Here is a 17,481-nt window from a genome sequence, read left to right on the forward strand (position 1 = left end):
TTATATATTTTTGACCTCCTAAGTTGGCACATTATAGACATTTTGAGACAATAGATGAAATTTTTATTTCACTTTTTATATAGTCTTTTACGGTATGTATAGTGCAACTGTTTTAGCAGCTTGAAAATATAATTATCATAGAACTACTTATTTTCAATAAAAAAATATTATACATACTCTAAAGTATTGATTTTATTTTATTTTACTTTCATTTAATATTTAATCAAAGAAATTATGAAAATTATTATTAGCAAACTTTCAAAAATCTCAAAATATATTAAATGTTATGTAGTTGATATCTATTATAAAATCACCTATTCAAAAGTTAAAAGGTTATGGTTTAGGTGTTTTCATTAAAAAAAATTACTTTTTTTTATAATCAAGCTATAATAATGGTTTTTACTTGATATAATTCGATTTCATCAATATAAAGATTTTGTGATAATGGAGCATCATTGTTGTATTAATATATTTATTTACAACAATTATCATTTATCAATTAAAAGAATTAAATAATAAATTTAATAAGCAAGTAATAAAGCTTATTACATTGAATAACACTTTAAATTTCAATTATACATTTAAATTATTTAATGCTTATAGGGAAGACAAAATTTTCATAAATTTAATGATAATTTATATTGAGAATGAAATTATTACAACATTTATCATAGACATAATAACTAATGATTTTTATGTCATGAAAAATTAATAAGTGAAACTTAAAAATTATATATATATATATATATATATTTGTTTGTTTTATACATGTAAAATTGAATATAAATATATATGTTGAAACATTTATCTTATGTTGGTAATATATATAATTTTAACTTTTCTTTAATTATCATATATATTTTGTTATCCTGGCCCACCTTAATAAAAATTCTTGGTTTTGCCCCTGTTGCCCGCAAATCTACAAGATCCAATTGCATCTGTGCAAAACTAAACTTGTTCTGGTATCATATATAATACAGAAAGAAATTTTTCATCGCTCTTAAACCTAGAGAGAACTATTGCAACAATAAATCAAAGTAGGTGGGGCTTCTTCACTGATGACCGGAAACATTTGCAGTAAGGCTAATTTTTTTTTTTTAAGGGAAAAAAAACTGAAAGCGATTTACATAAACTACAGAATACTAAAGTCATAAAAACGATGCTTAATCAATTAACTACTTTAGAGGATCTTTCTGCGTTGATCATATAAGTTAAAAAGTGAGTAGAGAAATTCGTATATTTTCTAAGCAGACACGGTGCTGGGAGATTCTTCAACTTTATCCCCACCCCATAAAGAAGGGCATCGCATTCTTTCCTTCTCTTAACATCTTGCATTTGTTTATTCTCTTCCCAGCCCCACTAACCCCACTCAATAATATCATGCTCTAAATGATTACGGCTTGCTATCCAAGAAAAACATGTTCAGCATCTAATCAAAGAGTGCTAAATGTAATTAACAAAATACCAGTTATTTTGAAAATGCTATCAGCATGTTCTTTAAATTTAAAATGGACATCATCAAACGACTTCAAATGATGCAAGAGATCAGTAGATCCTATACTTTTATGAGATCTAGCAAGCTAATGTCACAAGTGCGTCCATTATATTATACTTTATGAAACTTTATCGAAGGCTCTACTCATTACATGTCTGATTTTATCTTGAAAATAAACAAAATCATAGTTTAGGTGAAAAACAATTTTAATAATTTTCAAAACGAAACCTAACACGGTGACGATGTTGAATAAAATATCATGACTCTATATTGAAGAATTTGATGACTTGATCGTTTGTAAGAGCTAGTCATCAGCTATTACATCAAGGGTACGTTTGGTCCCCTAAAAATCTCATATACCACGTAACATTCCCTCTTAGATGCCTCGCTGTTCAACGCCAGCAGATGTGATATTGCAATGCGTTTGTCGATTTGAGTGGACAAAAATCAATTTTGTTCACAAGGTTATATGTCAGAATCTTCAGTTGTGAGAAGCAGATTTCTACCTGATGCCCACGAAAATTAAAATACACTGCAAGTATATGAGTCATAATTGAAGCTAGCAGTAAATCAAGATCAATCTCTTAAAGACTTAATTAAAATGACGACTAGGCATTAAATTTTTAAATCCATTCACGTAAAGCTAATAAAACTTAAGATTGATTTTAGAATAATTAAAATAAAAATATTAAAAATAATCAATTAAAATAACCTTCAAGCCACAAGCAAGCTAGAGCCAACCAAGAGAAGAACATTCTAAAGTCCTAATCTTCTATTTGCTTCCTAACCCTCTCATTACTATATTAATGGTCTTAAAACTCAGTTTTAATAATTTGAGAATTTAAATTAATCCAAAGTATCTTGCTATTACCAAGAATCCTAATTAATTCAATTAAAGCAAAATATTACCTTAACTAATTAGTTGCATTAGATATCCAAATCCATGAATATTACCTAAATCTATTAGATACATTTATGTTCTAATGGCAAATTAGCTAAATTAATCCTAAACTACTAGTTCTTAAAGTTCAATTTTAGTTTTCTCTTTCAAGGTTTAACAATTTGAGTTTCCAAATCTCACTTAGTGGTAGCCAAACACTAAATAAAAACAAGAAAGCTCAAGAATAAGTAATCAAAACAATTATATAAACGGTTAATCAAAGGTTATTTACATAAATAGATTCATAATCCTTTAGAACAAAAAGATTTAGCTATACATAGCTAATATAAACACTGTAACAACAAAGCAAAGTTTGAATCTATCAATATAGAGAAAAAAAAAAGAGAAGAGAAAACACTGATTTAAAATGAGGTAGAATAAATATTTGCTCTACTTCTTCTTGATCCCAAGCTTTAAGATTCTCTCTCTTTCTCTCTTAAGATTTTCTTTTGTTGCAGCAACTAAAAGATTGCTCTTATAGTCCAAAAAAATGAGTTATGTAGGGTATTTTTTCACAAAAAATGAAACTATGCATTTTTTATATTTTCATCTAGCGTATGCGGGAATTTTTGCTTTTATATCTTGGAATCAAAATCACCTTTTTTTTACTCCTTTCTCTTTCTTGCTTTAATGTTTTCATACCCCACCTATCAACAATTAATAAATATGTGTGGAATATTTACCAACTTTAATTTCCATCATTTTAAAAAATTTCCTTAAAAATATTACAATAGATCTACATGAGGCTTTTTTTTATAAAAACAAGAAAATGCTTCTCTTTTTTATTGATGACTCTCAAAATATAATTAAAAATTTGTCAATTATTACACAACATAGGAAGTCTATCAATACCCAAAAAAATAAATTGTGAGAAGCAGATAGAAGCATGTTATACTAAGTGATTGTTTGGTGGTTTGACTAGCAAACGCAGCAGACTATAACATTATAATAGAACATTGTCTCTAACAACTACCAATAAAATCTAAGTCGTAAATTCGCGCTGGCCTGAATGTAAGTTACGATGAATTAGGTTTCAACATAGCTCAATGTTCAACCATATATATAATTTGGGCTTGCTTAGTTTTGGGCTCTGTTTGCCCGGACCCAAAATATATCTTAAAAGATATTTAAAAAGTATGAAAAATAACTTTGTGGGAAAATAACAATATCATCCAAATTATATAAAAAACAATTTAGTTTCTCAAAATATTATAATTTTATTAAAGTCTCCAAAAATTTTGTATCAATAAATTTTAAAGTAAAAAGATTATTTTATCTTTATTGAAAATAACAAATTCCAAATACAACTTTTGTTTAAAGAATAAAAACCTTTGTTTTGTGAATCGCAAAAATTGAACAAGAAATTAAGACTTATCAAGTGTAATTTTTATCTCAAAATAACAAGTTTCAATCACTATTTTTACTTAAGAAATAATTACTTTTGTTATATAAGTCGCAAAAGCTGAACAATAAATCACTTGTCAAGCATATTTTTTGTTATTGAAACCAAACTCTCAAAATGATTAACCTTGATCACAGCTTTTATTTAAAAAATAATAATTTTTATTTAAAAAATTACAAGAATTGATTCACAACTTATTAATAAAAGTAAAATTATTTTTTCAATTTAAAATTTACTGACACAAAAGTCATTAGAGACTTCAATGGAATTATAATATTCTAAAGGACCAAATTATTTATTATATAATTCAAAAAAAAATTATCATCATTTTTCCTAATTTTATTCATTAACTAAAAATGTAATTACCATGAGTTAAAAGGCATCCTTAATACAATTAACATTGTTATAAAAAGAAATTATTTTTAAACTTAGCAAGTTAAAAAATAAATTTGAAATTTTGAAAAATGATTAAAGAAATTGAAATCATAAAAAAAATGTTCGTGATGATCCTAGGAACAAAAATGTTACATGACAAGTATCAAGAAATAATACTATGAAACAATTAGATTTTACAAAAAATAAATAAATAAAGAAAGAAACACGAGGCAGAATTTAACACCAGTTGGATGAGCTTGAGGAGCTCGGAACGTTTTTTTCTTTTTTTTTTTTGCTTTTTTCTTTTCTACTATACTTACAAGTAAGCAACTGATGTCATTGACTCATTTCAGACATTTTATTATAATGGTGAAGCATTCTGTTACAATGTATTTCTTTTTGCCGACGACATTCTATTTCAATCTCAATCTAAGAAACCAATACCAACTTCAAAGGATTTACAGTACAGGCTTAATTTTCCATAAAATACTGGCAAGAGCGTTAATTTTTTTTTTTTTAATTTCCATCATTAAGCTACTTTGCTTACAGATTATTAATTACCACCAGAAGGCTTCTTGGCAGCATAGGCAGTGAATAATCAAGGACAAAATCATTCCGGGACGAGATTGGCTTAAATGAAATCAAGAACTGACTAGATCATCGTAGGCCCTTTATAATTACAGAATGAAGTCAACTCATCATCATTTTACAGCAGCAAGAGTCAAACCTAGATTCTGCCTAAAATATCAAAAAGCTGAATTCTGAGTTCTGAGCTGTAGAATTCCTTGGGAGTTGCGAAATTCAGCTACTAAGCTCGGGCCAGTTACTTCTGCTTGATAACAACTGCTTCAAAAATGCCGTCAGACCTAAAGTTAGGTGCCAAAAGTCTCGGGTCAACAGGTCCAGGAAGACTGAAAGAGAGGGTGAATGGTCCAGGAGGGCATAAGGACCGGATTTTGATCTGGAAAACACGTGAGTTTTTCCTTATAGTTCTTCCACCGGTTAACAACCCTTGGATATGAACCTTCCCATCAGATTCAATCTCACAACTGAACTGACTAGCTGCAAAGTAAATTGAGTTAATTTAAATGAATGAGTCAATCAAATGGATCTTCTTGGAAAAACAAGCAGTGAAGCACACATGTTCAAAAAGTAATGATCCGGTGAACGTAATGGCCATTGCTTAAACAAGATGACTTGAATACAGTCTTAGCCACAGCATACACAAAAAGTCATGATTGAATGCACGCATGTTGTAATGGATAATAGTAATAAGCAACATTAAAATTACATGTACCAACTGATCTGGACTTCCCTTTACTGAGATGTATTCTTTATAGCCGTTGCTAAGAATTCAGAGGTTCCCAAACACGTACAGGTTCTCCAGAAAAAAGAGTTCCATTATTGATGGAACAAATATTATTTCAAAGAGGCCCTACAAAACCAGAGGCTGTATACTACCGATATTGATCTGAAAATTTAAAAACCATTGCTCCTAATTAATAACGTATTATGCACTAAGAGCATCTTCTATCCATCATAATCTTGGAAAAGGAACTCTCTAGCAGATAAATGAAATGCAACAAAACAGAAGGAAAAATCAGAAACAGATGAAGACATGGTGATTGACAGAGAGATACCATGATCTTTCATCACCCCAGGTAAAGAAACTCGGAATAGATATGCAACTTTGCCGATACCAATATCCACAACACCAACAGGTGGACCTAACAATCCTCTTCTGGCAGTGCCAGTTAAATGAAGAGAAGCATCTATATCACAATCATCTATGCCTGGAATAGGGAGAACGGGCATCAAGGCAGGTCCATCAGATTTGCAAACCCTCTTGGAAGAATCTCTCTTACCATCACGTTCTATAGGAAATACACCAGTAAATTTAGTTATTGGTGGAGGATCATTAATACACTTCTGCTTGTTATTTTGCTGAAACTGAGGGCATTCCCCATTTGAAATAGCCGTCTGATCTTTGTTGACATGATTATGCTCACCTTCCTTGCTCGCTTGAGAACCAAGTTGTGTATGCAGACATGCATTTATATCTATCTTCAAACTATTTACACCAGTTAAATATTTGAATCTTTTAATATCCTCCTCTTTCATGTATGAAGTAGCCGGCTCAACAATTAACACAACGCCTTTGATAGTTCTGAAGCTATCAGGGTACCATATCTGTTCATGAAGATTCAAAGGAAAAAAGCTTGTGAACTGCTGACACTCCTCTACTGACCCAGGACTAGGCAATGGTAACTTTCCTTTTAGATACATATGCAACAAATTCCGCTCTGACACTAGGTCAGGTTGAGCATCTCTCATGACATAGTAATATAATCTCTCCAGAAGAGAAATGCTAACATATGAAGGTCCCAGATCACTCAAAGTATATGGCGGCAAACCTGCTGCTAATCTTTGAGCTGCTGAACATCTAGGCTCATCAGACTTGACATCAGGCCCCAAGTAAGTATTCATGATGAAGTCGAGAAGAAATTTTGCATCACCAGTCAATCCTCTGACAGACCTCCTACAATGAGTCTTGCCATTCAAATCCATGTCAGACCGATTATCCTGTGTGTACATATGAACAAAAATATAACTTTAGATTTCATAACTAACCTTTTCTGAAAAATAGTGAGAATGCACAGTCCAGTAGGTATCATAGTTACCTTGAAATGAATGACAAGTATAACAGCAAGAGAGAAGCCATTTGTACAATACTTTTGTATACCATGGGAGATGGCCAGATGGGTCAGAACTTAAAATGTAAAATATTCATGTATGACCAATTATTTGAATCCAGTTCATAGCAATGTTCTAGTCTCCAACATCACATGCTTTCTACAAAGCCAAATCGACATGAAAATACACAACAGTGGAAAAAATGGAAAAGAATATTAATTCAACAACAACGAACCTTATCCCACTAGGTGGAGTTGGCTACATAGATTATATAATGTCATTGTGCTCTATCATTTGTTAAGCATTTAAAAATATTATTAATTAAAATATCTCATTTAATAACTTTCAAAAGTATTTTCTTTGGCCTTTTCTCTATCTTTTTTGACAGGGCTCACAGTCATCTATTTCACTCTTCTCATAGGTGCCTCCCGTAGTTTTCTTTATACATATCCAAACCACCTCAAATGATTTTCTACCATTTTCCTTTAATAGGTGCAACGCCCACTTTTTCCCGTATTCGCTCATTTCAAATTTTGTCTTTACATTTATATCCGCACATCCATTTCAACATTCTCACCTCTGTTACTCCAACTTTATGCCCTCGCTGTCCTGTTAAAATTCAACATTCACTACCATATAATATTGTTATTCTTATAACAATTCAATAAAACTTCTCTTTAAGTTTGTTAGGTGCCTTACGATTGCAGAGAACTCATTTAGCCTTTCTCTAATTAAACCACCTAATTTGTATCCTATGTACAATATCTCCATTAATTTTCCCATTATGTTGAATAATCAATGACTTCCAAACATCTAAACTTTTCCACGTGAGGTATGATCTGATCACCTAATTTTACTTCCAAATTACTACTCACTGACCTCTTACCAAAATTACAATGTAAATATTCCGGTTTACGCCTACTCAGGTGGAAAACTTTTGACTCCAATGTCCTCCTCCATAACTCAAGTTTACAATTAATCTCTTTTCTTATCTTTGCAATAAAAACTATATCATCTGCTAAAAGCTTGTATTTAGGGATTTTCTCTTGAATATGCTCAATCAAAATATCCAAGATTAGATCAAACAAATAAGGACTCAAAAATGATCTTTGATGCAATCTAATCTTTATAGCGAAGTTTTTTGTTAAATGTGATCCAAAAGAACAAGTGACAACATTTTATACAAATATCACAAAATAAATGCCAAATAAAGCAACATTTCCAAATAAATACACAAGATAGATTTTGCAAGCGAATAGAACCCCAACTATTCTAGTTCAACACAGAAATAAGGTACTCTCAATTTAAATGAAGACCTAAGAGTTATGCAGCATCTTTTAAATAGTTCCGCCCCACCCTACTGACTTGCAAATACTTCCGCGTTACTTCATTGGATTTATACAATTCTATGTAGCGGCTAAAAAACATAGCAAAAATATTGACATAAAGTCAATCAAACACCTCGTGTTCAGAAAGAAAGAAAGAAAAGAAAGAAAGGCATCTCAGTTTTGGGTAAAGAATGATATACCATTTCAAGCTTTAAACTTCGCAGAAATATAGCATAAAAAGCAAACAAGAGACCGAAAAGTAAATAAGATGTAATGCACATACTACCAAAGATAATGAATCCCTAAGAAAGTAATCCCTCCGAATCTGCCAAAATTCCCTCGTTATAATAGATTGAAGGAGAACCAATTCAGCGAAGTGAGCATCGCATATGATCCAATTGCTTCTCCTAGTAACGTTTGCGAGAGATGTATCTGAGTAAAGATAGAGATCGCGGAAGATTGCATTAATTTTATACAAGAATTGATTCTCTATGCACTAAGCAATACCATGGAAATGAAACCACGGGCCCAATCGATCAGTTAGTTCGTGATTGCTCAATTAACTTCGTTCAACGGAACGTCGTTCTAGACATATACAGAATTATAGAAAGAATAGCAGCGACTAAGAAACATCGAACATATAAAGAAGTGGACTTCAATCGTCGTGGATTTATCATCAGAACATAACACAAGCGATTGATACCGTTAGACTTGGAATTCAGGACAGGAATGTCCAAGTGGGGGTAACCCATCAAATGAAACAAGCAGAAGTAAAGCTTGAAATGAAGCAATGGTCTACAAATTCACAACTGTGATGGAAGAAATGATCACATTACCTGGGCGAGAAGTCGTGAATGAAAGGCTCGTCCCAAGCATTCGCTTATTTTCGGCTATTCAAAGCTCCTTCGATCTATCCAGTATCTTCTCCCTCTTCACTAAAACCCTCAACCCTCCTCAATTTTCGATCTAAGAAATAATTTTTTTTTTCAAAATAAATAAAGATAATCAAGATAGTATTAAATGCCGTTTGAGGCCGTTATCGCCGTCGTTGGAGGGAGGGAAGAAGATGAAAGCAAGTTATGTAAAATCAGATCGGTCATTGAATCGATCATAAAACTGAATTACGGGTTAGTGATTCAATTAGGGTTGAACCGGTAGCAAATCGATCATAATTTAAATAATACAATTTAAATAAAAAGACATTAATTATAAAAACATTCAACCAAATTCAACCACTCAAAAGTCTAATAGTAATAAAACACAACACTTTAAATATCTATTATTACAATTACAACTCTTCAATCTCAAAAGTCTAGAGAAAAGATGGAGATAGAGCTGGAGAAGAGATGGAGATTGAGTTGGAAAAGAGACAGAGAGTCAGAGACTAAGTTGAAAAAGAGATGAAGATAGCAAAGATAGAAATAGAGCTGGAAAAGAGATAGAGATAGAGCTGAAGCCTAGAAAAGAGACGAAGACTAAGCTAGAGAAGAGATGCTGATTAAGTTAGGGCGAGAGAGGAAAGACACAGATGAAAGGCCGAACTAAATGCTGTCTAAAAATTTAGATTGGACTTAGCGTGCTCTACCTTTAATTTTTTATTTTATGACTTTAGTTTCACTTTTTTTTTTGTTATCTTATTTCTAAACTCAGCACTATGAAAAATAAAAAATAAAAAAAATTCCAAAAAAATAACCCGGTTAACCCAGTCAACCCACCGGGTTAACCGAGTTATACCGGGTTGAACCCGGGCTGACCGATTTACATCGGTTCATCCCCTCACCGGTTTAGGAGTAAACCCAAACCGGGCAAGGGACTGAGTCACCGGTTTTTGGGTTGACCCGGCCAATTCGGTCCGGGTTTCAATACCATGGATGAAAGCGTGAACGGTCAGGAGGCAAGGAGTTAGGGCATACTTTGCAACCTATTTTGAGAATAATTTTTTTATTTTTTAAAATAAAAAAAGTTGTTTAATAACATATTTTCAAAAAATATTTTAGAGAATAAAAAAATAAGACATTATTTTAAAGAACAGAAAAATAAAAAATAACTTTTAAGTGTTTTGGGATATTATTTTGAAGAACAAAGAAAAATGAAAAAAACACTTAGAGACTGTTTGAAATTGTTTTTATTTTATTGTTTTAAAAACTGACATTTTGTAGAACATGTTTTGAGAATTAAAAATAAATATTTTTTCATTCTCCTTTGTCCTCCAGAATAATAATTATGGAACATTTAAAAGTTGTTTCTATTTTTCTGTTTTTCAAAATAATATTTTATTTTTTATTTTCTAAAATACTTTTGAAAGCATGTTATCAAACAAATTTTTTTTTGTTCTTTTATTTTAGAGAATAGAAAACTGTTTCCAGAACATATTTTCAAATAAGTCCTCATTTTTTTTTTCTCAAAATATATTTTACAAAAGTTGTTTTTATTTTTCTATTTTTTAAAATTATATTTTATTTTTTATTCTCCAAAATACTTTTGAAAGCATGTTACCAAACAAATTTTTTTTTAGTTCTTTTATCTTAGAGAATAGAAAACTATTCCCAAAACAGATTTTCAAATAAATCCTCATTTTCATTACTTTTTGTTGTTCTCAAAACATATTTTACAAAATATTAATTCTTAAAATAATAAAATAAAAATAGTTTCAAACACTCTCTTAATCTTACGAAGAGGGGTCCTCCACCTTTTTCACCTCCTTTTCCCTCCATTTTTAATTATGAATATTGATTTTATTTTATTAAATAAATTTATTTTAATCATCAATTTAATAAATTTGGTGTTGATTTAAATTATTTATTTGAAAAAACGTACTCTACTCAAATTTTATTATAAATCCCTATATTTTTTTTAGTATTTTAAGTTTCTACACTTTTATTTTTTGGTAGAATACTAAAAAAAATATAATGACTTATAATAAAATTTAAACAAAATGTAAGAATTTAAAATTATGTTTTTTTTATTTTAAATTTATGGGAAAGTTATGGAATGAAAAACTGGACAAAACCGACCAATTCAAATGATAAATTGATCTTTTTCTTGATTTGGTTTTCATATGAACTGTTTTTAGGTGACCCAATCAATTTGAATTTGATCCAGGATAATTCGATATAACTTAGCTAATGTGATGAGTTGGCTGGGTCATGTTAAAAAAAATTACAGAACAATAACAATGAGATAGAGATCAGGAGGATGAGAGGTATTTAGGGGAAAATGTCGAGAAAGGAAGACATTTTACATTAAACAATACACCTTAGATGAAATTTTTCAACTACAAAAACGTCAAATCTTTCATTGAAGAGTTGAAAGCCGGGCTTTGCCTTTGAGGGCGAGAATGCACGGTGGCCCAAAAAAAAAAAAACAAAAAAGAGCAGGGTGGAAAGAAGACGATGGAATGAAAATAGTAGGGTTTTTGCTTTTAGGTGTCAGAAATAGCAAAGTCGGGGTTCTTCTCTCTCCACGTGATGCCTTCAATTTTAATATTATTATATTGAAAAGCCACAGTAGGCCGGATGAAATTTGAAACGGAGGGATCACAATATAATATTATATTATTATTTGTATTTGTTAATTAGGTAATGCAAAAATTCATAAACCATTTTACAAATGATAATTCCCATTATTATTTTTAAATGCTGTCTTTGGTGATAAAAAAAGGAAAATGATAAATAAAATATGTTAAATTATTTTTCAGAAAAAATAAATTATTACTTTAAAAAAATTATAAATTTTCTATCTTTAAATGAATATTCTCATTTTAAATATTCATTTTTTCATAATAAAAAATATGAATATTTAGATATATCAACTAAATTATATCATTTTAACTAAGATCAATCTAGTTCTGAGTTGATCCCCGATAGATTACTAACTCTTAACTCACTATCTTGATCGGTTTGATTTTCGATATCTTAGGAAGAGCACAATCATCGATCTCTATAGTATCATCAAATTTTATTTTTAATCCCTATAATCTTTTTCAATGTTTTCAATTTCTATAATTTCATAAAGATTGAATGACATTAATTTTTTAAGTTTCTATAGTTTTCTTTTGTTCAATGTTTTTGGTCCCTATAATGACCGAAAACACTAAAAAAAATACAAGAACTAAAATCAAAATTGATAAAATTATATGGACTAAATATTATGTTTTCTCTAAATTTATAGAAACTAATATGTGGCCGTGCTAGTGTAAAAAATAAAAAAATATTTTAATTGAATAATAATACTCAATAATTACTCAGAATATAAAGTTATTAAGTAAAAATAAATTTTAAACTAAATTTTCTAATACAAGATATTAATATTTATAAAGTAAAATTTGATTCGGTGATTTCCAAATTAAAAATTATAAATATTAGAATCATGTTTTATGCTAACTATTAAGTAAAATAATTTATGACGTACATAATATTTTTGTGTAGATTTTTTGTAATTATGATTATGAAAAAAATAAGCCGAAAATTAATCTTATATTAATTTGGAAAAAAATGAAAATGGTTCCAATCAATTTAATCCAAAAGTTTTTTTTTTTTTCCGTTGAGACCAAAAGTTAATTTTATATCAATTTGTTTTGCGTTGAATTTTATGAATGATTATTTAACTTATTCATTTAAAAGACTCTAAATAAAAAAATAATAAATATCAAGTCTAAGAGATTATAGTCACACACAAAAATAGGAATCTTGAATCTTTACTAGTTTAAAAATATGCAACTCGTGTTTTATATTCTATATTAAGTTATTACTTTATTTTTAACTTTAGCTTTATTTGTTTTAATGCATTGCACAATATCTTGAACACCTAGAATAAAGGTAATTCATTAAAAAAAAATTAACATGACCGTTATATTTGAAAGAACGCACATAGAGAACATTTAAATCCAATGACACCTAAAATCTTTGCAAAACAAAGTCATAAAACACATAACCTAAAAATAAGTGAAAAAAATTACAAACTATAATGCACGTGCGCGCGCACGCACATATATATGTATATGTATATAGAATAAAGTGCATCACAATACTGTTCATTTATAATTGAATGAACAACACCGTAATTTTTTTTTAATTTAAACTTTGTATATTAATAGTTAATGTATGACCCACAATAAAAATTAAAAAATAGGTATGGGCCTCACAGTAAAAATGCTTACAGATATGAGACTCACAAAAAAAAAAAATGTATGGGATCTAATTTTCTTTGTAAATATATGAGACTTATCATTTGTTACTATTTCATATATGCATAAGATACTTAATTATACATGACATATAAATTTAAATAATAAATTATAAAATAAAATAATTTATTATTTAAATCAATCAACTTGTTCTTGTTTGCTTTTATGCATAAGTAAATTTTAATCAATTCATACTGTTTAAAAAATTAGTTTATCTTAATAATTATATTTGAAATTGAAAATTTTGGATTAAGATATACTTGTGATTAACATTTTATTTTTTTCCTAATTTAATGATACTATCATTTAATGAAAAGTAATTAAGAAAAATGTCATAGATACTTTTGAATTTTTTTTGCTTATGAAAAATAACAATAAACCATATAAAAATTTTTCTTATATTTAAAAATTGAGGAAATAAATAGTAAAATTTGCCAATGGATTATAATAGAACTAGAGTGATTTTATGAGATACATCAAATTTAGATTTAATGACTAAAATAAATTCTATCATTTAATGACAGCGATAAGCTAGAACCCTATGTCATGGAAAGTAAAATAATTTAATAAAAAATTAATATTTTTAAAAAATAATAATTTTTCTAGGACTGAAATTATAATAACATAAATAGTTTTATCATCATTTTTCATTTTAAAAAATTATATTAAAAAATTAATATGATCTTTTATTATAAATATATTCTTTCTATCTTATCTAAATCATAAAAATATTATATATTTAATAATTTTTTTAGCTTAAATATTTTTCATTTAATTTAGATGGTACAAAATATTAAAAATAAACTGTGCAAAGTTGTAAATTTTATATATCCTACTTGTAATTTTTTCTAAAATGAGGGAGTGCATTTACACTCCCTCAAACCAATGTGGCTGTTTAATGAATGTCACTTGTGATACAATTACTATTATTCAATTTGATTGAACTATTGTAACATATTTTGTCACACAATGCTATCGACTTTTTTATTATAAATTTTAAATGTTGAACTTGTAATAAAAATATAAATTTAAAATTTATAATAAAATTAAAAATTTAATTTTCACAAATTATAAAAATTTAAGTTTACATGCATTGAAATTTAGGTCTACATGCAAGGGAAATAAATTATAGAATAAAACAAATTTTTATAAAATAAATATCTTATTTTTATGCACAAGATTTATTTTTAATTTGTTACCCAGTATAGTAAATTTTAAACTAAAATAAGTTGATGTTCATATATTTAATATCCATGGGGTAATGAATTTTAGAATAAGGTATATTTTCATTTTTAAAGGGATAATGAAACTTTAAATCCTGTAAATTTATTTAATTTTAAAGTTTAATTTTTATCAATTTAATTCATAATATTTTCTTAAATTGTCACTTTAACATTTTAGGTTTTGAAATAAAAATTTTCCCTTAAATTAATCTAACATATAAAGTATGCTGATAAATTATCATATTACATATGACTAGATGAAAATAAATTTGCCTTCAAGTCAATTTAATTTTATCATTAATTTATGTGGCTTTTAATTCAATATTTTTCATTTATGTTAGCAAATTTTAATGGTATGTTACTTGAAACATTTTCACTCCACTAAACATAATTAACCAATAGAAAAAATAACAATTTAGTCCCAAAGGATCAATTTTATTCAAGGTAAGTCCTAAGACATTCTGAAATACCAATTAAGTCCATAGGTCCTTGAATAACATTTTAATATAATGAGAAATGACCGAAACACCCTTATTTGGCTTATGAAAATTTGAAGTTGCTCCTTCTCTGCTCTACCCTGCCCTACAATTACTTGTCCGTCATCTCTTCCCTGCCTCGTTTGTTGTCTCTTCCCTGTCTCATTGCAAGCGAGTAAAGCTCTCTGTCGTCTCTTCCCTAGGCTATCTAGTAAAGCTGTCTGTCATATCTATTCTAGTCCTGTTTAACGTCTCTTCTCTGCCTTAAGTGATCAGTTGCTTATGTCATTAATCTATAATCTGTTTTGGTCATTAATCTTTGATGGGTATTGTAACACTTGCCCCGAGTGTTATCCAAAAATCACACAATTCAAATAAACTAAGTGTGGTTAAGGAGTTAATCTTAAAATCAACTTAGAAAACAAATCATTTAAATCAATAACAATTTACATAATAGAAAAACACACGTATAAAACCTCTTAGAAAAGTATAAAGGATTAACATGTAGCGCACAGAAGAAAATAAGACAAACAGGGGCAGTTAATTGATGTCATGACAGCATTAATTTTGCTGTCATGACAGCCCTCTCGAGCAAACTTCCGAGAGGTGCCGATTCACCTTTTGGCTTTCGATTGAAGTAATTTTAAAGCTCACACATCACATTCAAAAGGTACTATAAGCGTACCAAATTTCAAAAAGATCCAATGGTCGGATTAAAAATCAGACATGTTAAAAGTTTGGTCATTTTTGCTGTCATGACAGCACCTTCGGACTAACTTTTGGGGTGCACCATTTCATCATCCGACCTCCGATTGGAGCGATTCCAAAGCCCACATGTCACTTTTAAATAGTACTAATAGCATATTAAATTTTAGAAAGATCCAATAGACGAATTGAATTTCATGTATGTTGCAACATCAACAAATATTGCTGTCATGATAGCACTTTTGCTGTCATGATAGTTTCTCCGGACCAAATTCCGGAGTACGCCGTTTCTTCGTCCGGTATCTAATCTACGTGATTCTAAAGCTCACACAAATTTTATAAAAGGTTTTACTTGTGATCTAAATTTTAGAGAAATCCAACGGTTGGATTAAGATTCGGACACCTGGGTGCAAAAGTGCAGTTTTTTTAGTAAAAACCATTTTTAAAATTGTCCAAATCTCATCTTAATGGTCACAAACTTGTGAAAATACTTTGGACACATCAAATAGGACTAAAAACACCTGATAGAATATTTAAATGATAGAAAAACCCTTTATACCACAATTTGACCACTTGGGTGCCATTTCTCAAAATGAACCCTAAACCCCCAAAACGCACAAATCACACAAGAGTGGCTAAAAATTATTCCAAATATCATATACACATATGAATACACATGCTAAATATTTTTACTTAGCTCAGAAATCTCTGTGGGGCCCACGCACCCTCTCTCTATCCAAAGTGTATGTTTGCCTATAGCACATCATTTGCAATGCAACCACTTTGCATTTGCTTGTGGAATCACATATATACCAAAATAAATATTTGTTTCTAATGGAAACTTGGTCTACTAAATAAATCTATCAAAACCACACACCACAGCCAATTTTCCTAGCCACAAGTCTACAAGCAAATAAAAATTCATATATAAGCCATACAATCCACACATACTCACATACATATATAATCATATCCTACTGGTACCCTAATCCTAAATACATTACAATAGATTTGCTCAAAAAAAGAGGTTTCAGTTCTTTACAATTCACAAACAACCCCTAGCTCTGCTCCTTTCCCCATCCTCCACTGGTTCCTTCACCTGAACCTGGAAATACTGAAAAGAAAGGGGTAAGACAACCACAGTCTCAGTAACAGAGAAATCTACATTGATTATTATAAAGTAAGATATAATAAAAGAAAAGAATAATAAATTCAACATAATATATAATTTAGCCATTTAAAATACATGAATGCATGACATAGGCTGGTATGGCATTTCACGACCAACAGAATGTCTCCTGACACTCTTTAATTCGCAGGTAAACCTTAAACCCACTTGTACCTCTATAGGCAAAAAAAACATAATCTAAGGCATGATTTAATCCACCGAACCGCCTATGCCCCTTTAACATGAATCCTGAGTAATTAAAGCTAACTCCCTCCTAGAGCCAGCCCGACTTACTCTCTATGTGAAGGCTACCTTAGCCTAGGCATTGAACCTCATACTTCATATATCGGATTCCCTCTCCCACTGAGAGGTGTTAAAAACTCAATACACTAACCATTTTAATGCACTGAGCCCACAATACGTAAAGCAACACCGAGTACCGACAATGTGCCACAGAATATCAAAAGTCCATACCTTCTCATTGGTGAAC

General features: G+C 29.5%; 1 protein-coding gene across 7 annotated transcripts; it reads right to left on the reverse strand.

Moving 5' to 3' along the window:
* Window positions 1–4,843: 4,843 nt before the first annotated feature.
* On the reverse strand, window positions 4,844–9,211 carry LOC129296175 (increased DNA methylation 3-like). 7 transcript variants are annotated; one of them, XR_008589730.1, is made up of 5 exons: window positions 9,071–9,206; window positions 8,518–8,666; window positions 5,853–6,795; window positions 5,510–5,683; window positions 5,136–5,274 (listed from the first exon to the last, which is right to left on the reverse strand). XR_008589730.1 is itself a non-coding variant. In XM_054934782.1 (4 exons), exons 1-4 carry the CDS (start codon window positions 9,108–9,110, stop codon window positions 5,036–5,038), a joined length of 1,368 nt encoding a protein of 455 aa, XP_054790757.1. In that variant the 5' UTR covers window positions 9,111–9,206; the 3' UTR covers window positions 4,844–5,035. The 7 variants fall into 7 exon arrangements, 5 of the variants coding, with proteins under 5 accessions (XP_054790757.1, XP_054790751.1, XP_054790758.1 ...); XR_008589728.1 differs by having other exon boundaries at window positions 5,139–5,274; window positions 5,504–5,683; XM_054934782.1 differs by lacking the exon at window positions 5,510–5,683 and having other exon boundaries at window positions 4,844–5,274; window positions 8,521–8,666.
* Window positions 9,212–17,481: the final 8,270 nt, after the last annotated feature.

The sequence above is a fragment of the Prosopis cineraria genome, unplaced genomic scaffold (genome assembly GCF_029017545.1).
Source record: "Prosopis cineraria cultivar Desert tree isolate PC_DT_omini unplaced genomic scaffold, ASM2901754v1 PC1, whole genome shotgun sequence".
In the NCBI taxonomy this organism is placed as follows: Eukaryota; Viridiplantae; Streptophyta; class Magnoliopsida; order Fabales; family Fabaceae; genus Prosopis; species Prosopis cineraria.